The 25,687-nt window shown below is 41.6% G+C and overlaps 1 protein-coding gene across 5 annotated transcripts in view; it reads right to left on the bottom strand.

The window, feature by feature from the left end:
• Positions 1-25,687, bottom strand: part of ATP11B (ATPase phospholipid transporting 11B (putative)) — a 104,960-nt gene that overhangs the window by 31,100 nt on the left and 48,173 nt on the right. For all 5 annotated transcript variants that reach the window (XR_007775812.1, XM_050964271.1, XM_050964269.1 and 2 more), the window contains exons 12-22: positions 23,636-23,833; positions 23,200-23,358; positions 22,764-22,939; positions 17,128-17,196; positions 15,997-16,070; positions 15,810-15,913; positions 14,226-14,407; positions 13,040-13,243; positions 12,606-12,759; positions 7,998-8,100; positions 7,177-7,322 (exon numbers count right to left, since the gene is read on the bottom strand). Coding sequence is in view for 4 of the 5 variants with exons in the window: in XM_050964271.1 (XP_050820228.1) it covers positions 7,177-7,322; positions 7,998-8,100; positions 12,606-12,759; positions 13,040-13,243; positions 14,226-14,407; positions 15,810-15,913; positions 15,997-16,070; positions 17,128-17,196; positions 22,764-22,939; positions 23,200-23,358; positions 23,636-23,833 (1,569 nt within the window). In the remaining variant the exon portion in view is untranslated. The remainder of the gene's footprint in view (positions 1-7,176; positions 7,323-7,997; positions 8,101-12,605; positions 12,760-13,039; positions 13,244-14,225; positions 14,408-15,809; positions 15,914-15,996; positions 16,071-17,127; positions 17,197-22,763; positions 22,940-23,199; positions 23,359-23,635; positions 23,834-25,687) is intronic.

The raw sequence follows: 25,687 nt of genomic DNA, 5'->3' as shown, positions 1-25,687 counted from the left end.
AACAGATAAGTATGCCCAGTGGTCTGTGATGGGATGTTGGATGGGATGGGATCTGAGTTACTGCAGAGAATTCTTTCCTGAGTGCTGGCTGGTGAGTCTTGCCCACATGCTCAGGGTTTAGCTGATCGCCATATTTGGGGTCGGGAAGGAATTTTCCTCTGGGGCAGATTGGCAGAAGCCCTGGAGGTTTTTCGCCTTCCTCTGCAGCGTGGGGCATGGGTCACTTGCTGGTGGATTCTCTGCAGCTTGAGGTCTACAAACCACAACTTGAAGACTTCAATAACTCGGACATAGGTTAGGGGTTTGTTATAGAAGTGAATGGGTAGGGTTCTGTGGCCTGCTTTGTGCAGGAGGTCAGAGTAGATGATCATGTTGGTCCCTTCTGACCCTAAAGTCTTTGAGTCTATATTTGTGAGAATACTTTACACCAATATAAACACCTTTCCCACTGGTATAACTGTGTCCAGATTCAGGGGTTGTATTGCTTTAACTATATGAAAAAAGGTTTAGAAAACCCAGACTACAAGGAAAAAAAACTGGGTATGCTTACTTCTGAGAAAAGATGACTGACGGGGACCTGATGATACTCTTCAAATATGTTAAGGGCTGTTATAAAAAGAAACTGATCAACTGTTCTCTATGTCCATTTAAGGTAGGACAAATAGTAATGGGCTTAATCTGCAACAAGGGAGATTTAGGTTAAATATTAGGAAAAAAACTTTCCAACTCTAAGGGTAGTTAAGCTCTGGAATAGGTTTCCAAGAGAGGTTGTAGAATCCCCATCATTGGAGGTTTTTAAGAGTAGGTTGGAGAAATGTTTGACAGGGATGGTCTAGGTTTTCTTGGTTCTGCCTAAGCACAGGGGGTTGGACTTGATGGTTTCCTCAAGGTCCTTTTCAGCCCTATATTTCTAAACAGATATAGGCATAGCAATACAAAAATTTGTGTGTGGGTTTGTCTACACTTCCACCTAAATCGGCACTTCTGTGATCAATCCAGCCATGTCAATTTAGTGGCTCTGGTCAAGACAAGCTAAGCTGATGGCAGAGCACTCTCCCATCAACATCTGTACTCCACCTCTCTGAAAGGTGGAAGGTAAGTCAGCTGGAGAGTGCCTCCTGTCGACATAGCGCAGTGTAGATACCGCTGTAAGTCGACCTACGTTACATAGCATATATCACTGAAGTAGCGCAACTTAGGTTGACTTACAGCGTTAGTGCAGGCCAGTTCTATGTGTAGACCAGCCCTGTTGAAAGATGTGAGAATAATAATAAAACCAAAAAAATCTCTATTTTCACCCCAGCTTGTTTACTTGGGCATTAAACAGCACTTTGTGCATAGTTATTTTCACTCTGACTCCTCTATAGTGTCCTGTTGGTGAGGCAGTTTCACACAGCAAGAGAGGAAAGAAGAGGTTACTTACCTGTAACTGAAGGTTCTTCAAGATATGTGGTCCCTATCAGTATTCTACTGAAGGTCATGCGCATGCACCATGTGCCCAGAGCCAGAGTTTTTCAAAGTGGTATTGCTCGGTGATCTGCACATGTGCCCTTGTATTGCCTTCTGGTTTCGCCTGAGGTGATAAAGGGAGGGGCGGACCGACTGTGTCTTCGGTTCCTTCTTCACCACAGACCTACAGATCCACAGCAGAGGGGAATGAGGGTGGGTCTGGAATACAGATAGGGACCATGCATCTTGTAGAACCTTCAGTTACAGATAAGTAACCTCCTCTTCTTCAAATGCTAGTCCCTACTGTATTCCATTCAAGGTGATTGACCAGCAGTACTTAGAGAGAGGAGGGTGCGAGGAAGATGGTGGAATCGTATAGCAGAGGACCGCTGTGCCAAATGAGGCATCCATCGTAGAATCACATCCCAGAGCATAGTGAGAGGAAAAGGTGGCCACGTTACATATGTCCACAAGGGCCATGTTGTGAAGCATGGTTGTGGTTGATGCTTGTGCACTCATGGAATGGGCTCGTATCCCATTTCAGGGGAGCACTCTAACAATTGATAGCAGCGTGTAATGAACCTTGAGACCCACTTAGAGGTTCTCTGGGTGGAAATGGCCTGTCCTTTAATTCTCTCTGTTATGGTGACAAATAGCCTGGGAGACTTCTGGAACAGCTTTATCCTTTGTAGATAAAAGGCTAGGGCTGTACGCACATTGAGGAAAGGAAGCTGTCATTACTCTTTTGAGGTATGTGGTTTTGGAAAGAAGGTAGTCAGATGCTGAGGTGGAATTGGGAAACCACCTTTGGCAGAAACTTAGGATGCAGTCACAGTGAGGTCTTGTCTTTATGGAACATGGTGAAAGGGGGGCTTGCCATCATGGCTCTCAGTTCACCAACCCTCCTTGCTGAGGTAAGCAACAAGGAAAGCAACCTTCATGGAAAAGAGAGAGAGGGCAGGAGGTCAGCAGTTCGAAGGGAGCTTTCATTAAAGAGGTAAGAAATAGCTGAGGTCCCACTGGGGAACAACAGGCTGAATTAGTGGATAGTTATGCAAAAGGCCCTTCCAGGATTGGGCAGTCAAGGGGTCCACTCCAGGATAGAAAGCATTAATGGTGGCTGCATGCACTCTGACAGAGCTGAGAACACATCCCGAGGTTTTCAGGTGGAGGAAATAGTTTAAGAGCATGGGGATGTGCACAGCTTCAGGGGCCTAGGAGGTGAAGTGTGTCCATTTGGCCAGATAGGATCACCTCATGGAGTCCTTTTGGCTATTCGAGAGGATGTCTTGCACTGTCAATGACCATTCTCATGCTAATAGAGGTGTCCATCGAAAACCCACGCTGTCAGGAGTAGCGTCCATGGATTTAGATGCCTGAGTCTGATGATGTGTTGAGTCAGAAGTTCTGAAAATTTCTGTAGCGGAAGTGGAGGTTATGTAGACATGCAGAAAAGAGGGAACCAGAATTAGTGAGGCCAGAACAGTGATCAGAATGGCCGTCGCTCTCTCCGGCCAAAGTTTGTGGAGGATGCGGGGTAGGAGTCTGTGTATGAGTGAAAGTGTAGTTTACCTGGTCTGACCAATTGATGACCAGAGCATCACCTAGTGAGTGAGCACCAAGTCCTCCCCGGAGCAATATTGGGTGCACTTAGTGTTGGTGTGTGATGCAAAGAGGTTTCTGATTTGTGCATCCCAGCGACTAAAGATACAGGACATAATAATAATGGACAACTCCCATTCATGTTCAGTTGCAAAGTTCCTCCTGAGAGAATCTGCAGTCATATTCTGGGGGCCAGACAGGCAGGCTGTTGACATGTGCAATGCACCATTCCCAGATGTGAACTGGCTCCATACAAAGCACTGGGGACCTCATGCCCCCTAGTTTATTTATGTAGTGCACTGTGGTGGTGGTGGTGGTGTCTGACATGACGAGGACATGGCAATAGCAGATAGCTGGTAAGAACACATGGTGTGCTTTGCATATTGCCCCAAGTTTGAGTATGTTTATGTGCATCCTGGCTTCCTCCGTGGTCCAGCTCCACCAAACGATGTCTACTTGTCTGTTGTTATAGCTCTCCAAGCTAGTAGAAAGAGTTTGAGATGATCCCAGAAAAGGGTGGAGAGCAAGAGCTCGGTGTACAGAATGGTTGATGGCTTTCTAGGGGAACTAAGAAATACTGCTTTCGCACTGACTTAGTGTGTTGTGCAGAGGTCTGTGCTGCCAGAACCGTTGATGGGTTCTGTGTACCTTAGGGTGCTTCTGAAAAGGATTGTAGGCTCATTGGTGGTAGAAGTGTGGAGTTCTATAGCACCGGGTGGGTGGTAGGTGATAATATTTTCTCTTTGGTGCCAGTGTATATATGCCCCAGGATCACAAGGTGATTCTTTAAGTAAGTGTAAGAAATCAGTTTTCTGTTTGAAGGGATGTAATTCACTGAAGGGAAGATCCTCCATTGTGTTCTGTACCTCTCTAGGGAAACCTGAGGAGTGTTACCAAGATTACTTCCTCATGACAATTCCAGTTGCCAATACAAGAGAGGATGAGTCCGTTGAATCAACTGCAGCCTGAAGCATGGAACTGGTGACCAACTTGCGTTCCAGTAAAATTGCTTGGAAACGAGTACGATCCTGCTGAGGTAATTTATCTTCAAATTTCTCCATCCAGCCAGAGTGTATACTTGGCCACCAGTGCCAAGTAGTTAGAGATCCAGAATTGTAGTCCAGTCAAGGAGAAGACCTTCTGACCCACAAGGTCCAATCTCTTACGCTCCCAGTCTGCCGGGGTGGAGCATGTGTGTTGTTTAGTCTGCTCCGATGCAGTTTGTATTACCATCGAGTTAGGTGCAGGCTGTAAAAATAAAAATTCTGACCCTTGGGGGGGGGGGAAGGGGATTGAATGTAGTACCTTTTCTTGGCCCCCTCTGGGGTCGATGCAAATGTGGCTGGGGTATGCCACATGATGTGTGCTGGTTGAAGAAACCCATCAATGATGGGTAAGACCACTTTTGCCTGTACTGATGTGTGCAGAATGTCTAGTAACTGGTGGTAAGTGCCATGACCTTCTTCCAGTGGGATATCAAGGGTATTGGTTATTCTCCATAGGAGTTCTTGAATGACAATTGACATCTTCCTCCCTGCCAGATGACTATGACACAGCTGTGTCTGGAGACGACGAAGGGAATCTCCCTGGGTCCTCCAGCACTGTCAGAGCCGGGCTGATCGGTGCCTTGTCTAACCCCATTTCTGAATGACTACCACATGAAAGATGGGGCAGTGAAACAGGAGAGTTCTCCCCAGCCAGACAAGACTGTTCTAAAGGTGAATATGGGGGCTAGGAACTCCAATATGGCCAACCCGGTTGATCCTGTTGTACTTGTGCCCAAGGAGCCGGATAGCAGCTTCTTGGGTAAAATAAAGCGTGAAACTGCCACGGAGCTGTCAGGACCCTCTGGTAGTTGTGTTTCTGGAATGGAAGTGGCACAGTGTGTCGGAAGTCCAGATCCCTCAGATTCAGAGGAATCAGAGTCTTGCATGAATGGCAGTACTGGCAGAACAAGAGGTGTTAGAAAGGTACAGCCAGCCGACGGCAGATGTAGTGCAGGAGATGGAGCCCTCTGCAGAGGTGAGTGCACTGGAATATGCAGAAACTTTGCTCCTTCCAAAGCAAACAGTTTGTGAGAGCTGGGAGCACTTCTGAGTCTCTCCGGAGTCAATGGTATGTCCGGTGTACTGATGGGACTGGAACTAGTAAAGGCATCTGTCTCAGGACCAGCAATTCACGGGATGCTGGAAGGATATGTGGATTCGGTGCTGGGACCAGTGGATCTGGCAAAGTGGTGTGGCCTCTAATCTCTCTCGGAATGTGTAGCTCCCTCCATGCCTGGAACTTGTGGACCATGCAGCATTCTTCTTGGATTTAAAGGAAGACTTACTACCATGCTTCTGTGCATACTTCTGTGGCTGATGGCTAGGCCTCGACTTGGGGCCTGTAGCATTGGTATCGGCAGATCCAGACGGAGGCTCTGTGGTAGGGGGAGTGCTCTTGGATTGCTCAGGCTCATGTATAATAGGCCAGGATCCGACTTCAGCCCCATGGCAACCTCCATGAGGTGTTTCTTGAGGTAGAGAGCTTGGCCCTCCCGTGTATAGGCAGGGAAGGAGAGGCAGACACTGCTCCTGAAGGTGATGTGGGCTTCCCCCAAACAGTACAAACAGCGTTGGTGTTCGTTGCTGACGGAAAATGAGCCAGGGCAGGAAGCACAGACTTTTAATCTTGTCATTTTCGGCATAATCCAGAACCCAGACCTAGGAGCTGGGGTGTGGGAAGAAATTATTTGGTGGGAAAAAACGCAGAAGCCGTGTCCCAAGGAATTATCAAATTACAACAACAAAATCCTAACTATCAAAAAAAAATAAGTATTTTGGTAAAATTTTTCAAAAGTGAATTACTAAGAACAAGAGATCAGGAGACACTCCAAATCTGACCATGCAGCAGTGAGAAGGAACTGGAGACACGGTCGGTCTGACCCGCCCTTTACTGCCTTGGGATAAACCATGAGGCAATACAAGGGCACATGCACATATCCCTCAATGGAATACAAAAAGGGACAATCACTTGTAGAAGAATAAACTTTTTTTTTAAATAGGAAAAAAAAATTACTCTGTCCACATATTTATTCAAAGGACACCATCATAGGACCTAATACGCCATCAGGGGCTCGTTCACCTGAACATCTACCAATGTGATATATGCCATCATGTGCCAGCAATGCCCCTCTGCCATGTACATTGGCCAAATTGGACAGTCTCTAAGCAAAAGAATACAAATCTGGACACAAATCTGACATCAGGAATCATAATATTAAAAAACCAGTTGGAGAACATTTCAACGTCTTTGGTCACTCAGCAATAGATTTGAAGGTGGCAATTTTGCAACAGAAAAGCTTCAAAAACAGACTCCAACAAGAAACTGCTAAGCCTGAATTAATATGCAAATTAGATACCATTAACTTGGGTTTGAATAGAGACTGGGAGTGGCTGGATCATAACACATATTGAATCTATTTCCCCATATTAAGTATCCTCACACCTTGTCAGCTGTCTAAAATGGGTCATCTTGATTATCACTATGGAAGTTTTTTCTCCTGCTGATAACAGCTCATCTTAATTAATTAGCCTCTTAAAGTTGGTATGGCTACTTCCACTTTTTCATGTTCTCTGTATGTATATCTTCTTACTATATGTTCCATTCTATGCATCTGATGAAGTGGGCTGTAGCCCATAAAGCTTATGTTCAAATAAATTTGTTTGGCTCTAAGGTGCCACAAATACTCCTGTTCTTTTTGCAAAAAAAGGTGACTGTAGATGACAAAAAAACTGACCGAGGAAATGGGCTCAGGGTAGTACCCAAGATGACTTAACTCATTTTAAAATTTACTTGGATTTTAAGTTGGTAGAGTAACAATAGCTGCACGCTGGCCTAGGTGAATTCTGCTGCAATATTCAAAGATACTTCCAGTGGGCAGTATTCCACATGAATTCTGAAGCAAAATGGGTCTCTCATTTCAGGTGTGCTCTGTTGTATATCAATACCCAGACACTCCCAGGTGGTAGATATTTAATATTTTGGTTATTTAACTGCAAGAATTAAGTCTGAGACACATGTAGGCTACGAAAAAGAATCCTTAGTTCTACTGAACATCACTGGCACACTGAATAGACTTACCTTATAAAAAAAGTACTGTACAAGGGTTGCTATCCTAATATAGTAAAAGTGACCATGAACAAGAAGCAGCTTGGAGAGGAATTTAAACCTTGCTATTGCATAGTCACTGTTTCTTACAGCTTGCCTTCCTTCTTTTCCCATGATTCCTGTAATATTTGGGACATAAAATATAAATGAAGTTAGAGTAAATCATGCAGAAAAAGTAAATTTATGAAAATATACATTTGAAAGCGACAGGTTATCTTCTATACACTTTCACATTTTAAAGACTCCAATAGCTATTGATAACAATAGGAGGTAACACTTTTGAAAATTAGAGAATCAGCTTCACTCAAGGTCCCTGGACCAGTTAGACGAAAATACTACTGCATTTACACCTGAATGACAATTTATAGCAAAAAAAAGTTAAGTCGTAAAACTTTAGTTACCTCTATAAAGAGAATAGCTTCAATTCTGTGTCAAGAGAGACATTCAACAGTGTCTTGAGTAACAGCTGAAGATGATTAAGAGAATACCATTTTATGGGGGTCTAGATTCTGATGTGCAGTATAACGGACACGAGCTATTGATATTTAAAATATTTTCTTCAGAAGGTAATGGTCTCCCATTTTAGATTCCACTGAAATTCTGACATACAGCATGCAACTGTGTGTTTAAAATGATTGGAAGATTGATGTATTGTCATTTTCAGGTGTAAAAATGTCAAGTTCAGCAGTTTAAAAGTACAAGCACAGACTAATTCTACATACAGTAAAATGCTTTATTAAGAACACAAGCTTAAATATTTATATCAAGTGAAAGTTCTGAAAAAGATCAGTTACCTATGCCAACATGCGCTTCTTGTATCATGCTTACATCATTAGCCCCATCACCAATGGCTAATGTTATAGGTTTCTCTGGAGATGTTTTTAACAATCGTACTACCTGAAGAGAAGGAGGAGGAAAAAAGGAAAAGGTTGGTGGGGGGATTTTCAGGTTGTAAATCTTCACTATGGAGTAGCTTAAATAAATGCAACCACCAGCGAACCCCAGGGATAAGAGTATCTCCAGCATGTCACATACATTCATAGCTCTATTGGAAAAGCCTCTTGTTTTGTAATACAACTTTTAGGATATGTCTACATTGCAATCAAATATGCTAATACAGCTTGGGTAGGTATACCTATGTGAGCTTTAATCCAGCAGCAAAGATATGGCAACATGTGCTTCAGCATAGGCTGTACAAGCGGCTTGTAGCACTGGGTACATACTTGAGTCACTAGCCTGCACTGTTCATGCTGCCACATCTTCACTGCTATTTTAAGCTCTGCTGGCTACATTAAAGCTAACCAAGGCATGCCTACCTGAGCTGCAATCACACCTTCAATTGCAGTGTGGACATACTCTGAAATCAGAAATTACACATGTCTCCAGGCTATTACATATAACTGTCTCCCCACATAACCATCTACTCTTTTACAACTATTAATCTAACCAAAACACTCAATTTTACTTCTCATGCAAGTAGGGAGTGGGAGCAATAGACAGACAGTACCTTCAAAGGTTACCTACAGAGTTAACTCTCTTAATAGGTTTCACGGGGACTATGAAAACAGATTCATTCATCCATCAGATTATGCTGTGCATACATAATGCAGGCAAACGAAAAAAGTTTGAATGTTAAACAACTTGAAATATAAGAAAAGAACACTTAAGACAGGAAGAAAAAACCTCAACTATATCCTGAAGTTGAATTGTATGATATAAATCATCCCACACAGCATAAGAAAAGCTTGTTTTCAATATGGGTAGGAAAAGAATATAGCACAATCTCCCCATATTAATTTACAGGCTACCGATTCAAAAACTACTGTATAAAAACAGAGCTACTATAAAATTGGCATTTTCACATAAAAGACACACAAAATAACTAGGATGAACGCAGACATTCCATAGCCGCTGAACAAAGGGAAAACTGAAAAATTCAACCAGGGAATAATCCAAAATTTGAATCCCTTGATAATACAGTCTCAAGATCATGCAGAGTACGTTATGGAGAAAAAACTCTTATCTGGTGGTATGTGCAGATTTAAGGAGAGATTAATTTCTCTAAATTCAGTATCACATAATTTGACAAGACTGGATGAAATTCCCTCAACTCTTAAAGCTTAATAAGAATACATTTAATCTCTCTGAAAATACAGTATTTACCGAATTCCTTTTCTTGAAGGCTATATAACTGAAGGGAAGTATCCACAAAACAATCACCAGATCATAAAAAGGGCCAGGAATGTTTCTTCTATCTGAGAATACCCCAGAGACTTCCTACACTTCTTACAACAAACAGGAAACAGGAGAATATGGGAAAACCTGAACAGGTGGTAAACGGACATAGACACGATCAACACTACTCAAAACAAAGACAACAACATATGGCCTGTGCTGCATTCCTTTGTATGTGATCTTTTGCATTAGTATCAAGTTGAGTAGTAGGGGTATATATTAACAAAAACTCATCCAAAAGACTTGCGTATATATTTTTTAATGGAAAGGGATTAACAAACTCATCCTTTCCACACAGTTCAGGAGAGAAGTGGCTCCTGAAAAGGTCTCTCTTGCAGATGAAGCACCTCTTGATCTTCAGTTTGCTCCGACTGGACTGCTCCACCATTAAGGACTGCAATAGATAAGGCAGGGGGTGCTAAACTGCTGCTTTGTTTGCACCAATGGAAGCAGAGAGAATCTAGTGTAAGGATAAGGGGTGTGACCAAGCCCTCTGGACAAGTTTGAACTGCCTTTTGTTTGTGCGGGAAGAGAGGTGCAGCCTCAATGTCTTTGATTGCAAGGCTAGAACCTAGAAAGGTACTAGTAATGTAACAGGACACATAGCAAACCTGGAAGGGAATGCTAAAACTTTTGTGAGATACTCCATAGAATCAATACAGCTAAGGAAAGTAGACACATGTATAGATGTCTCCCTAGATTACTTAAGTACAGTGCAATAAATGAATTGCTAATGTCATCAAATATGTATTTTGGCACAGAATGGAAAGGATGTGCTGTGCCAGAAGAACATACCATTGCCATACAAGAATCTTGCACCCTCTCTCATACTAGAAGTGAGACTAGAAAGGATAAGTTCACATAAGAAACATCCCTTAAAAAGGACAGATAACCATCAATTATGATTTGAGAAAGTCAAAGAGAGTCATCAGGAATTCTAATTAAGAATGACACTAACAAAAATAGTTCCTCCTCTTTTCAAAGCAAAATAGCTTACCGCCAGTGAGTAGCCCCAGTTTAGTTACTGGGCAGGACAACTGTAGAACAGGTAAAAGGGAGAAACATTATTGTATCTCTGGATGCAAGAATTATGTGCATTCCTGAGAACAGCAGCCCTCAAAATCTTTGCTGCACACATTAAGCACATTCTGAACAGGAACCTTCTAACCAGTGCTAGGAAAACTCAAACTTGAGAAGCATTCCTTGAAACAGACACATGACCAAGAAAAAATAATGAATAATTAGTTTCCTGGATTGAGCGTGCGCGCTCTAGCTCAGGGGTTTCTCAAATTTCATTGCACCGCAATTCCCCTCAGACAACAAAAATTACTACACAACCCCATGGGGGGGTGGGGGGGAGAAGAAGAGACACACACTGAAGCCTGAGCCCGCCTGAACCCCAACACCCTGGGCAGGGGGGTCCAAAGCCCAGGGGGCCTGTAACCTGAACCCCACCATGCAGGCACTGAGGCTCAGTCTTTGGCTTCAGACCAGGGCCCCAGCAAGTCTAATGCCAGCCCTGGGGACCCCATTAAAATAGGACTAACTCATTAGGGTCCCGACCCACAGTCTGAGAACTGTTGCTCTAGCTCAAAGGGATAAACCTCACAAACACAATTACAGATGTTCTCAGCCTTCAAGTTGTTGGATGTGGAGCCTGAAACCTTTTCAGAAAATATCTCCCAGAGGAAAATCATAACTCCCTGTTATGCACTCAGGGCAAAAGAAAGGAGAGGAATGGCATGATGAAGAAAGGAATACAATCTTAAAGGCCTACAGTATGCTGCCACAAAACATGTTTATCCTTGTCCTGTACTCATTTCAGGGTAATCTGACGGTAGTTTTGATGGCTAAGGCAAGTCAGTTCCATCAGAAGCTGCTTTAACATAGGTTGTTATAAGATGCGGGAAATAAGGCAGATATACTTGTAGGAGAAGACAGGAACAAGAGGATATGAAAAATCGCTCGTTGGCTGCCACCTACCTTCTTTGGCAGCCAAGAATACGTACTTCACAGATGCAAAAGCAACTAAACAGGTATTGACCCAAAATTGGAAGATAGCTATGCTTTCAAGATGCAGGCTGGCAACAAAATTTCAAGTCAAGCAAAATATGTAATATGACTACCGTCATCAAGCCAGTGAATTGTCTCAGCCAGTGAGGAATAGTAACAAGAAGAAACAAACCACTCTTGAGATTTCAGAAACATGAACAACAGAAGAACCTCACTGGATTTCAGTGGACATTGGAACAGGCCCATAATTAATTGTTTTGATTTCCATGTATCCTTTAAGAGGTTCAATGTTATACAACAGCCAGAAACTAGTTCCGCGTTGGAAAGGTGTCTGATGCTATTTAGGCAACAGTTTTTTCTTACATTATACACCCATTTTCAGTCCCATTACGTTAAGCAGAATAACTCTCTCTCTCAGGAGCAACAGGTCTATCATGATGGTTAGCCATGCTACCAGTTACTCAAAAGCATTCCAGAGAGTATAATTTACAGGCCCAGGTCAAACATGAAATTTAACCCCAGACAGTAATTTTGAAAACATCTGGATTTCTGGGCTGGATAGTGATAATAAGTTACCAGTACTTCTGCAACCACTTTCTTCTATACAGCCTGAACAGAACGATAGAAGGTTCAAACTTCATTCCTTTGTCTGATAGGAACAAGCCAGAAAGATGCCACTACCCAGTGTTACGGGATATCCAGCAACTTATTAAAACTGTGCTGAACAAAATTCAGGGAAGAACTAAATATTAGTAGATGTGAAATCAGGAGAGCTTCAGAGAAAAAAGTAGTCTGAAGGCACATTCCCACTAGAGATCTTATTCTTTCAGAGGTGAGGCCTCTTTTCCCCCCAACTCAAACTTCCAGATGTTTTACATCTTTTAAGAACTGCAGTTGTACTTTCTCCATAAAGCTTCTCCAATATAATCCAAGAAGATTTCTCCATTGAGGTGAGATGGAAAGGATTTCCTTGAAGGAGTCTCAACTGTATTACTGGTCAATAGGACTATTCTTCTGGGAAGAAGTTCATAATACTTAACTTTATAAGCAGCTTTGGAATGCAGGATGTCATCATAATCAATGCAACAATATAGTTTACAAATGTAAACATTCTTATATTTGAAAATAACCATTAATATTGTATATTGACTTACCTTTGCTTTTTGCAGGGGTGCCATGCGGCAACACAGAACTGCAGAACAATTTCTACAAACTTCCATGAACAGTTTTTCATGTTCCCTGAGTGCAAGAGAGAGGCTGGTCCCATCCACAACCAGCCCATGCTGGATGACATGATCATCCTTTATTCTATTCAGAGAAAAAAAAAATGTCATTATTACATTGAAAATAACATTGTATTTTAATTTAGTTACAAGTAAGCAAGTACTATATTCACAACAAATAATCACACAAGTTGAGAAGAAGCGTGTCTGTTAGACTTTCAGAAGCAACAACTTTATTAGTGTCAGAGTAAGTTTATATATTAGGCATGTAAATAAACTAAAATGACAAATTGTCGTAGAACTTGAGAAATAAAAATAATCCAGAGTTAGTAACATCATTCAGATTGCCACATATGGTACTTTACCTCCTGGCTAGCTGCCTCAGCTGCTCTGCACATGTACTGTCTGATTTGTGTTGTACAAGTTCAAGGATGTTCATGGTTCTGTGGAAGTGTCCACATGATAAACTCACACTAACAGCTGTTTCATGCTTATCTCCAGTAAGCACCCACACTTTGATACCAGCCAATCTGAGTGCCTCTATAGTTTCTTGGACTTTATCTTGGAGTCTGAAAATAAGAACATCTTCACTAACTGGTAGAACTCGCTACAAAAAAATAGTCCACATTATGATTGGGTTTAATCTTTAAATATAACAAAGTGTGTGATAAAAAGGAACACAAAATCATGTTTGAAATAGGCAGTTATGATATGGTAGGATATTTAACTTGTAAATTGGCATATTTGGATGCAATAAGGGTGTTCCTAACACTATTCACAAATGTATTCAGCTAATTTTGTTTCCACCCAGTCTAATCAAGACCTCAGCGAAGCACAATCTAAATTTTACCTTTACTAAAGTGAAATTACTTCAAAATTTGCAGCAGTAAGGCGTTTTAAGCTGAGATCTTCTACATATATTTGAAAAATCTTATAAGAAAAGTTTTAGTTTCCTATATTCAGTACTTTTTTCTATTTTTCTTTTTTACTTTTAGCAATATTTCCATAAAATACATGAAAAACCCTTTAGTGTTCTATCTGCACCCTGAAGTTATAATCTTACACAAATCACAATAATTTATTCATCAATCTATTGTTAAAGAGATTATGACTTCAAATTGGGAATCAACAGAACTTATTTTGAGACTAATTAAAATAGGTTTTTTTGGTTTTTTTTTAAATACAGCATAAAAGTAGAATGGCCTCAAGAATATCTACTTTTCAGGTTTTTCCCAAAAGGAATCTGGAAGCCTTACCATACATTTAGGTCAGTCTGATTGTGAATGCACTTTACAAGGCAGACATTTGAAAACCTGTCTATAAAGCACATAGCACACTATTGGAACTATCAAGTCTCATGCTGCACAACACGTTTAGTACATTTAAGACTTCATTGAGTGTATGTATGCATTTATTTAAGTGCAGATAAGCAGCTGTCTATTACTTCATGGTTTGTTGGGACAATTTTACAAAGAAAGGTACATCATGGAATTATAAAACAGAAGCCTGTTTTGTTTTTGTAGCTGAATCAGCAGAAGGCCTAAAACATACTTGTCCTCTACTCCTGTAGCCCCAAGTAATTCCAGATCCTTTTCTATGAAGTTGAATACATCTGCCAGTCGTTCTTCTCGTTGCTGTAAGGCAGTTCTAGCCTCATGAAGGCGTCTGTCTATTTCCTGATATTCCTCAGCTGTGAATCTTCTATAGGCTACACATAAAGTTCTTAACCCTTTCTGCAACAAAACAAGTAGCACATTTTCATGCATAATAATATTCATAAAACCATTTAAAAGCATATGAAAGGCACTAAAAAAGGCACTATAAGTACAATATTTATATCCTATAAATATACATAATGGACACTTAAACTGTCCAGTTGCTTTACATAAGGTAGATTACTACGATCAAGCTAAAATTTGGTTAAGTGCCAAAAATGTGCTCAGCACCATACAAGACAAAAAATAAATCACTAGAAGACACCAAGGAAAGGAAACACATTGGAAAGCCTAGAAGAGGCAGAAGGAATGTATTTGACTTAACAAGCACCAGCAGGCCAAATGTTGACTAGTGACAGAGCACTGCAGGTTATACAATTTTCTAATACCTGTCTGTTATTTTGACTTGTGGTAGTATTATGTGATGGTAACAAGTGTTCAGATAAGGAAAATTTGTCAGTGGAAAGAGTAGACTATAAATTCCTAGCTAGTCACAGTTTTGCAACCAGTGCTATGTGAGAGTTTAGTATCCCTGAGGAGTTTTGAAGGACTCAGACTGTGGTTTAATTTTGAGGATTTGGGAACAAATTCCCTCAACAAGAGATCTCAGTGTGGTTGAAAGCTTTTCTAAGTGTTTCCTGTTACTTGTAAACATAACCTCTACCTTGCTTAGGTATAGCTTCAGTCAAATCTTCCTCACTCAGACCCTGGGATAGGTGGGGCAAGGGTGCCATTGGCATAAGAATGTTAATAACAGAGCTCAGTGTCATCTGCAAATTGCTGGCATTTGAGCTCATGGAATCTTACAATTTCTCCCCATATAAATGGCTCTCCACTCTTGACTAGTCCCCCTAAACTATGGTTTCTTGAACATTTTTCCTAGTTTTAAGGGCCTTAAAGCTGCATAAACATCTTAAATTAATCTAAAGCCTTAGATAAAGTGGTTTAATCTGTTCAAGACTAAGGCTTTTGGTTGGTTTAAGAGACTTATGAAGCTTTAAGACCCTAGATATTGTAATCTGAAGGAACAAAAGAGCTGATCAGAGATTCAAGGGGCTCGGTTAAAAGACGGCAGCCAGAAAAGGAGGAAATGGGTTCCTAACTGGCTTAAGTAACAGTGACTTCTTAGGATGCAAGTGCCAAATTTAAATCTGAATGAGTTTTAAACTATAAAATCAATTTTTTTTGTTTTATAAATTACACTGAGTTATAAATCAAATCAAATTAGAAGACATACTAATTTATTCTGATTTGGTGGTGTCAGGTTCAGATCTTGCAGAGGCAGTGCCACATAAAACAGTACCCCCTCCACATGACAGAGACCCACAGTTCTTTTGTACACTTCCACTATGTTTTCTGAGCAGTAGCACTAACAACCAAGATCTATTAGTTGGTTCAGACCTTGAATGTTTTGACTTACCAAAGCAAATTCATCAACGTGAATCCTCGTTTTGTCTATTTCTCCACCTCTACTGTGAGGAAGAATGGACGATTCTGCGCCTTTTGTGAATAGGAGCTTTTCTCCTAAGAAAAAACAGTAAAAATTGAGCATATGCACCATTTAGCAGTTTACAAATTACAATTTTGTGCAAGATCTGGCTGCTTACCAGAAGGACTCTCTACAATGACACTCATTCGTCTACGATTTGGATCAAACTCCAAAACATGAAGTAATTTATACCTGGGGAGACGGGAAAGGAAAGCATCTTTTCTTAGAAACAAATGCCAGTAGGAAACAGATAAATACAAGTTATAAAAATGTCTCTCAAACCCCTATTCTGCTCTAGACAGTCTATAAGAACTATACTATGTACAAATGAGGACGATTATCCATACTATCTCAACTGCTATTTTTCAGCAGTGGTGTATTGGTAGCCTCTGTCTGGCAAGAGTTAAGTATTTTCTTTTTCCAATGGAACTCTTGCTTACTGAATACTAGCTTTGGGCCTGGAAAGCTACTTTTACTATTAGCTGCTAGCTTGCTGCCTTATCTTGTATTAATTTAAGGGGTAACATTTGGAAAAGTGCTAAGTCACTTAGGAATCTAAGGCCCATTTACTTTCAGTAAGATTTAGGATCCTAAGTGTCTATGTCACTTTTGAAAATGTTATTTAAGAGCTCTGAAAGAAGTTAAGAGGTTTGAAAACTTTGACCTCAGTCATGTTATTACTAAGAGAGATCAGACCAGTACAAAAAATTTTATGGTATAATGCAGCAAATGCAAATATCCATATACTCTCAACTACTTGCTGAAAAATTTGAGACATGATCAAAATGCGCATGTACGACAGTTGCCATCTTGACTGACCCTACGAACAGAACTTGGGACCTCCAGAGCTGAAAACATGAGATGATACAGTTCTCAGAGAACCTGGTTCTTTAGCTCAAGTTGTAACAAGGCTCAGATCCTCTGGGGATTGGGCGCAGAGGACAAGTGTAACATACATACCAGTAGATTATTTTTATATATATACACATACCCCCCCCACACCCCTTCCATTGTTACATGCATTTAATTCTTATTAAAAAAAAAAAAAAAGACAATACCACCATTTCAAGGACATCACATGCAAAGGTTTCAGAAAACGGGAGTTACAGGAAAAGCAAGAGAAATAAAATATTCTATGCTTTCCTATTAGGAAGGGTAAAGATAATATAAAGTACAACATTATACTAATCCACATTATTTAATGTTCTATCCTTTGAAAACCACAATAAATGTGATATGAAAGAAATACCTTTCTGGTTTTCCAAGGCTTTTCACTTCCATGCCTTCCCCATTAGTTCCAGTAAATACAACACCAATTCTAAATGGGGGGGAGGGGAAGAGGGAAGGGAGAGAAAAAAAAAAAGGTTTACCTGCTATTTTCATCAACATGAGATTCTGTGGAAGAGCCATTTTTTAAATAATGCAAAAGTATTACATAACCTAAAAAAGAGATTCTAATTTCCAGAAAATTAAAAATACTCAATACTTCTATGTCTCTTTTGTAGTAAAGATGATGCAATACTGTGTGAAACATAGCAACACGAGGGATATGCCCTCCATTTAAGTTTGGAGAGAATTAGTTTTTATAAATGTTTTTAACCACCCACTGTTTAACATCGGGTGGGGATTTCTACATCTTCTACAGATCTACAGTCTACCTTATATTATGTGCTTTATTATTCTAAACATACACTTCACATATTCCATAACAGATTTTAATTTGCTAAGTCTAATTATAACTGCATTTCAGCAATAGCAGCATCTTCCTAAATATTAGCAAACCACCGATATGACAATTAAAACAGTGTGCTTTGTTTAAGCTTGATCAGCTGATTCAAAGTGTTCACAGGTCCTGTTAAAGTAGCCTAATTTATTTTTAAATTAACTTATGAAACTATTAAACAGTAATCAATTTTTAAGGTTGGAGTATTATAAACTAGAGAATTAAAACTAAGACATTTGCAGCCACAGTATTTAATTGTGATAGTTATTAAAATATTCTGCAATGTCCCAATGGTTCATTATTAATCTAGTCTAAGGGTATGTCTACACTACGGGATTATTACAAATTTACATAAATCGGTTATGTAAAACAGATTGTATAAAGTCGAGTGCATGCGGCCACACTAAGCACATTAATTTGGGGGTGTGCGTCCATGTACCGAGGCTAGCGTCGATTTCCGGAGCATTGCACTGTGGGTAGCTATTCCATAGTTCCTGCAATCTCCCTTACCCATTGGAATTCTGGGTTGAAATCCCAATGCAAAAACAGTGTCGCGGGTGATTCTGGATAAATGTCGTCACTCAATCCTTCCTCCGTGAAAGCAATGGCAGACAATTATTTTGCGCCCTTCTTCCCTGGATTTCCCTGGCAGACGCCATAGCATGGCAATCATGGAGCCCGTTTTGCCTTGTCACTGTATGTGTACTGGATGCTGCTGACAGACGCGGTACTGCAGTGCCACACAGCAGCATTCATTTGCCTTTGCAAGGTAGCAGAGATGGTTACCATCCCTATTGCACTGTTTGCCATTGTAAATTGGCGATGAGATGACAGTTATCAATCGTTTTGTACCGTCTGCTGCTGTCATGGGTGCTCCTGGCTGGCCTTGCTGAGGTCAGCCGGGGACGCATGGACAAAAATGGGAATGACTCCCTGGGTCATTCCCTTCTTTATGTTTTGTCTAAAAATAGAATCAGTCCTGCCTAGAATATGGGGCAAGTGTACTAGAGAACCAGAGATAACAGCCGCTCCGTATCAGAGCCCCAGACATCCTGCAGAAATGTTGAGCTGCATGCCATTCTAGGAGGTGCCCCTGCAACAACCCCACCCATTGCTTCCTTCCTCTCCCAACCCTCCTGGGCTACTGTGGCAGTGTCCCCCCATTTGTGTGATGAAGTAATAAAGAATGCAGGAATAAGAAACAGTGACTTGTTAGTGAGATAAAATGAGGGGGAGGAAGCCTCCAGCTGCTATGATAATCCAGGCAGGACATTAAAGGGTTGGGGGGGAGAGGAGCACAACCTCCCACTGCTATGATAGCCCAGGCAGTACAGAATCTTTTCTTTAGACATGAAAGGGAGGGGGCTGATGGAGCTCAGCCTCCAGTTGCTATGATGAGGACGGTTACCAGCCATTTTGTACCATCTGCCGGGAACGACTGGGAGTCATTCCCATTTTTACTCAGGTGCCCCTGGCCGACCTCACCGAGGCCAGCCAGGAGCACTTACGGGCTGATGATGAAGACGGATATCAGTTATATTGCACCATCTGCCACCGGGAAGGGGATGCTGGTGTTCAGCGCTGCAGCACCCCGTCTACCAGCAGCACGCAGTAGACATAGGGTGATATTAAAAACAGGCGAGAAACTATTTTTTTCCCTTTTCTTTCGGGGGGCGGGGGGGGCGGGAAGGGTGTGAATTGACGACATATACCCTGAAACACCCCAGACAATGTGTTTGACTCTACAGGCATTGGGAGCTCAGCCAAGAATGCAAACACTTTTTGGAGACTGCGGGGACTGTGGGATAGCTGGAGTCCTCAGTACCCCCTCCCTACCTCCATAAGCGTCCATTTGATTCTTTGGCTTTCTGTTACACTTGTCACACAGCACTGTGCTGTGGACTCTATGTTATAGCCTGGAGATTTTTTCAAATGCTTTGGCAGTTCGTCTTCTGTAACAGAGTTCTGATAGAACTGATTTGTCTCCCCATAGAGCAATCGGATCCAGTATCTCCCATACGGTCCATGCTGGAGCTCTTTTTGGATTTGGGACTGCATTGCCACCCATGCTGATCAGAGCTCCACGCAAGGCAAACAGGAAATGAAATTCAAAAGTTCGCGGGCTTTTCCTGCCTACCTAGCCAGTGCATCCGAGTTCAGATTGCTTTCCAGAGCGGTCACAATGGTGCATTGTGGGATACCGCCCGGAGGCCAATACCGTCGAATTGCGGCCACACTAACCCTAATCTGACATGGCAATATCGATTTCAGTGCTACTCCCCTCGTCGGGGAGGAGTACAGAAATCGGTTTAAAGAGCCCTTTATATCTATATAAAGGGCTTCGTTGTGTGGACGGGTGCAGGGTTAAATCGGTTTAACGCTGCTAAATTCAGTTTAAACGCGTAGTGTAGACCAGGCCTAAGACTGTGCCAGAAAGCAAATAGTCACAGGGTACGTCTACACTACGGGATTATTCCGATTTTACATAAACCGGTTTTGTAAAACAGATTGTATAAAGTCGAGAGCACGTGGCCACACTAAGCACATTAATTCGGCGGTGTGCGTCCATGGTCCGAGGCTAGCGTCGATTTCTGGAGCGTTGCACTGTGGGTAGCTATTCCGTAGCTATCCTATAGTTCCCGCAGTCTCCCCCACCCCTTGGAATTCTGGGTTGAGAGCCCAGTGGCTGATGGGGCAAAAATCATTGTCGTGGGTGGTTCTGGGTAAATGTTGTCAGTGATTCCTTCCTCCGGGAAAGCAATGGCAGACGATCATTTCGTGCCCTTTTTCCCTGGGAGACGCCATAGCACGGCAACCATGGAGCCCATTCAGCTTTTATTTTTACTGTCACTGTATATCTACTGGATGTTGCTAACAGATGCGGTACTGCAGCGCTACAAAGCAGCATTAATTTGCCTTTGCATGATAGCAGAGACGGTTATCAGTCGTTCTGTACCATCTGCTGTGCCATTGTAAATCGGCAATGATGACGTTTATCTGTCGTTCTGTACCGTCTGCTGCTGTCATGGGTGCCCTGGCTGAGGTCGGCCGGGGGCGCAAAGACAAAAATGGGAATGACTCCCCGAGTCAATCCCTCCTTTATGGTATCTAAAAATAGAGTCAGTCCTGCCTAGAATATGGGGCAAGTGTACTAGAGAACCAGTGTACCAGAGAACCAGAGAGCACAGCGGCTCCGTGTCAGATCCTGCAGAAAAGATGAGCTGCATGCCATTCACGGAGGGTGACCCTGTAACAACCCCACCCATTGCTTCCCTCCTCCCCCAACCTTCCTGGGCTACTGTGGCAGTGTCCCCCCCATTTGTGTGATGAAGTAATAAAGAATGCAGGAATAAGAAACACTGACTTGTTAGTGAGATAAAATAGGGGGAGGCAGCCTCCAGCTGCTATGATAGTCCAGGCAGTACAGAATCTTTTCTTTACACATGAAAGGGAGGGGGCTGACGGAGCTCAGCCCCTAATTGCTATGATGAGGACAGTTACCAGCCGTTCTGTACCATCTACTGGGAATGACCGGGAATCATTCCTATTTTTACCCAGGCACCCCTGGCCGGCCTCATCTGAGGCCAGCCAGGAGCACTCACGGGCTCATGATGAGGACGGCTATCAGTCCTTCTGCACTGTACCGTCTGCCACCAGGGAGGGGTGGAGAGAGGATACTACTGTTTACTGCTGCAGCACCGTGTCTACCAGAAGCATGAAGTATACGTAGGGTGACATATAAAAAAGCCAAGAAACGATTTTTTCCCCTTTTCTATCAAGGGGGAGGGGGTGTAAATTGACGAGATAGATCCTGAACCACCCCGGACAATGTGTTTGACCCTACAGGCATTGGGAGCTCAGCCAAGAATGCAAATGCTTTTCGGGGACTGTGGGATAGCTGGAGTCCTCGGTACCCCCTCCCTCCGTCCCTCCATGAGCATCCATTTGATTCTTTGGCTTTCCGTTACGTATGTCATGCAGCACTGTGCTGTGGACTCTGTATGATAGCCTGGAGATTTTTTTTCAAATGCTTTGGCATTTTTTCTTCTGTAACGGAGTTCTGCTAGAACAGATTTGTCTCCCCATACAGGGGTCAGATCCAGTATCTCCTGTACAGTCCATGCTGGAGCTCTTCTTGGATTTGGGGCTGCATCGCCACCTGTGCTGATCAGAGCTCCACGCTGGGCAAACAGGAAACGAAATTCAAAAGTTCGCGGGGCTTTTCCTGTCTACCTGGCCACTGCATCTGAGTTCAGACTGCTGTCCAGAGTGGTCACAGTGGAGCACTGTGGGATACCACCTGGAGGCCAATACCGTCGATTTGCGGCCACACTAACCCTAATCTGATATGGTAATACCGATTTTAGCGTTACTCCTCTCGTTGGGGAGGAGTACAGAAACCGATTTAAAAGCCCTTTATATCGATATAAAGGGCCTCGTTGTGTGGACGCGTACAGCGTTACATCGGTTTAACACTGCTAAAATCGGTTTAAATGTAGTGTAGACCAGGCCACAGTCTACGTGTGAAGGATGTGAGCTGCCTAAGGGCATGTCTACATTACACGCTGGATTGACGGGCAGCAATCATTCCAGCGGGGGTTGATTTATCGCATCTAGTCTAGACGCGATAAATCAACTGCCGAGCGCTCTCCCATCAACTCCAGTACTCCACCAGGGCGAGAGGTGCAGGTGGAGTCAATGAGGGAGCGTTAGTCATCAACTTACCACAGTGAAGACACCGTGGTAAGTAGATCTAAGTACATCGACTTCAACTATGTTATTCACGTAGCTGAAGTTGTGTAACTTAGATCGATTTCTCCCCACCCCCAATCCCCGGCGTAGACCAGGCCTAAGTCTCTAAGTGCTCCCCTAAGTCTCTTTGTGGCCCAGGGAATCATGATGTGTACAGACCCCACTGACTCCATCCCTGGGATGCCTACTTTCTATCAATTGATCCAGAAGTAAAACTTTCTCTATATAAAAAAAAAATGCCTGGATGGGGTGGGGGTGAGAGAGAGAGAGCGCGTGAGCGAGCACGCGCGCGTGCGCCCCTTTGCAGTAAACTGTAGTAATTGGCCACAGGGCTGTGAAATCTCCCTGTTAACTTTTGAAGCTGCTGTAGGCCATGCTGTGCCTGTCACGATTTTGGCCTTAGAACTCACCTGCTAGCAGCTTCAACTAACGCCTTCTCATCTGGTGAGGAAGCATAGTACTCCAGCTGAGACACTATTCCATTGGCATGCCAGTGCCCATCACCAATGCCATCAGTTTGATCTGCACTGATATGCACCGTGTGACAGAGACAGACTGCTTTCAAGAAGAGCTCTTCCTCTTTCATCTATAAAAAGAAAGACAAAGCAGTTCATAAGCCAAGTTCATCTTTCTAAAACAAGATGAGCTACTCCACAGTACCACAGAATAGGGTATTTAAATTAAATTTCTCAAAAACTGTCCTACAGCTACCATTCCTTCTGTAATCATTTTTACTACCTGAAATCCTTCCAGAAGTTCTGCTTCTTCTACATAACACACCAAGAAAGAATATTTAAACTGAAATATTCATCATCATTTATTCAGGTTGAAGAAAAAAAATCTTACAAGACTCTGTCTAATTCCATCTGGGGAATCCTCAGTCAACCCCTCGGGAACTAGTTTGCCACTGATCTCTTGGTATTTGATGCCATTAATAGAGCATTCCCGAAACTGCATTTCATTTTCAGTTAATGTACCAGTTTTATCTGTGAACACATACTCCACCTAGAGTAATATAAAAGAAAACAAATTGGAATAATGTACATTTAATACAGAAAAAATATTACCATCTCCCCATTTATCATAAACTTATTTTGCTAACATTAAAAAAAAAAACAAACAGACTTCAAATATGTATTTCTGCCATCAAGTCAGATATGCAGATCTTATTTTCAAACTCACAAGTTGCTCAAAATAGAGTCAATATGAAGACACTAATACTTTTCCTCACTGTTTAACACTGATATTTAAACAAAAAGTAAAAAATGGACATTACTGTTACCTGTCCCAATTCCTCATTGAGATCTGAAGTATTTACTTGTGCTCTCTGGTTTGTTTCTTCATGATAGAGGTCAAGATCCCAGCCAATAAAAAAAGATCCAAGAAATTTCTGCATCTCAACAGTCACATAAAGTGAAATAGGTATGATGAAATTGTAAAGTACCAGAAAAGCAAGAAAATCTGAAATAAATCTCAGAATCTATGAGAAAGAGAGAAGGAAAGCTTATCAGAGTCATTAAGTGGAACGTAGTTACTTAAGTGTGTTTCAGCATTATGAAAACTATTAGATTGTCTGTACTGGAGGAGACTGAAGTCCTCTATATACACAGAAGAGGTACAACACAAGTAGAAACAATGCAAGCTTCACCACAGTGCCCCAGCAATGTCTTTAAGATTGATGCAGACAGACTGCCTTTAGTGATGAGAGGATATTTCAGTTCTCAAGCCCATCAATCCATGTCTTTTCTGCTGAGACTGTAAAGGAGGGTGAAATATTAAATGTTCTGATGATTCTGTAATGTGAATCTATTTATTTATTTATTTTTTAAAAAAGGAATTGGATTGAGATGACCAACTCACAGCACATACTTCACAAAACAGCCAATCACAGACTGTTTTTAACAATCCACAAACTATGAAGGCAAAACAAGTTAAAAGCAACATATTCCACATTGTTACCCGTTTATCCATAGTATTCATAATTTACATTTGATACTGACAATCACATTAAAGTAGCAATACAAAGTAACAAAAGCTAGAAATTTCTATATTAAAGGATGACAACATAGTTGAGTCATACTTTGAAAAAGGTGTGAATCAAGGATGAAATGCAATTTTACAATCTCTCTGGATATTATCTTGATAATTAGTGTGACAATCTCAGCATTAAACTTATCTTTAAGCTTTCAGACATTGGCAGGAATTTCCTCAAAGGGGGATATTTGAGACAAGAAGAACTGGAACATACCTTTTAACGCCATTGACATATACTGGAGTAGGAGAACAATGTGTGGGAACGCAATGGAAAAGTAGTAAATATTTTGCTAATAAAAAAGCGTGTTCTTCCTAACTAGGGAATGTTGGCATAACTATTTAATCAGCACTGTAAGTTTACATGGTGATTTACAAAACAGAGGCTCCCTGCCCTATAGATTTTCAAATCTAAGACAGACAAGAAACAAAGACATGGTACACTGTAGTGGCTCAGAAAATGGAGGGTCTGACAGTAGAGGGGAAAAGGGAAAAGTAGGAGGAAACGACATTAAAGAAAGGAGCAAGGTTACTCATAGCCTTGAAGGTGAGGATGAGGGGATGGAATGGCTTTGTAAATACTTATCCTGTTTTTTTCAAACACACTGCAATGGTTCCAGAAATTCTTCTCATTTATATAGCAACTACTTCAGACAAATTAAAAAAAAAAATAAGCCTTTACTTGATTGACTACTTCAAAAAACTGGAGATTCTTTAAGTAGTTTCAGATACTAAAAAAGACGGCCACTGAGCAATTTTGAAACATCTTCAATTCATTAATACTTCAAAAAATTAAAATTTTAAATAAGATTGTTTTAAAGCTAAAAGCATTTGGTAAGTTTAACACTCAACTTAACTATAAATGTAATTTACAAAAAAGTGGCATCCAGGAAGAGATTATGTTTATGTTTTCCCAGTTCAATCATGAAGAACGTTCACATCTTAAATCCTTGGGAAAGTTGTGTGTGTTATAATAAAGATACTAATACAACATTGGCTGTAGGTTCCTGAATGAGAGCTCCTCATATCATCTTCCATTTTATTTTACAGCAGCAGTGTGAAACCTGGAAGAACTCTTTTCAGTTCAATAATTTGGATCCTTTTACATATTTGTAATGATGACAAGTCAGCACACACCAAATGCCACTGCCTTAGAGTCTAGAGGGGAGATTTCCAAAGTTACAAAGGCAAGTTAGGTGCCTAATTCTCAGTGTAAGTCAGCAGGAAATGAGCATTTAACTCCGTGTACCTCTGAAAATTTCACCCCTTCCCAACCTTTCCTATAAGCTCCTGAACTGCACGG

This window comes from Gopherus flavomarginatus, chromosome 8, assembly GCF_025201925.1.
Source record: "Gopherus flavomarginatus isolate rGopFla2 chromosome 8, rGopFla2.mat.asm, whole genome shotgun sequence".
Lineage (NCBI taxonomy): Eukaryota > Metazoa > Chordata > Testudines > Testudinidae > Gopherus > Gopherus flavomarginatus.
Note: the sequence above shows the minus strand (reverse complement) of the source record. Positions and strands in the feature narration are given on the sequence as shown.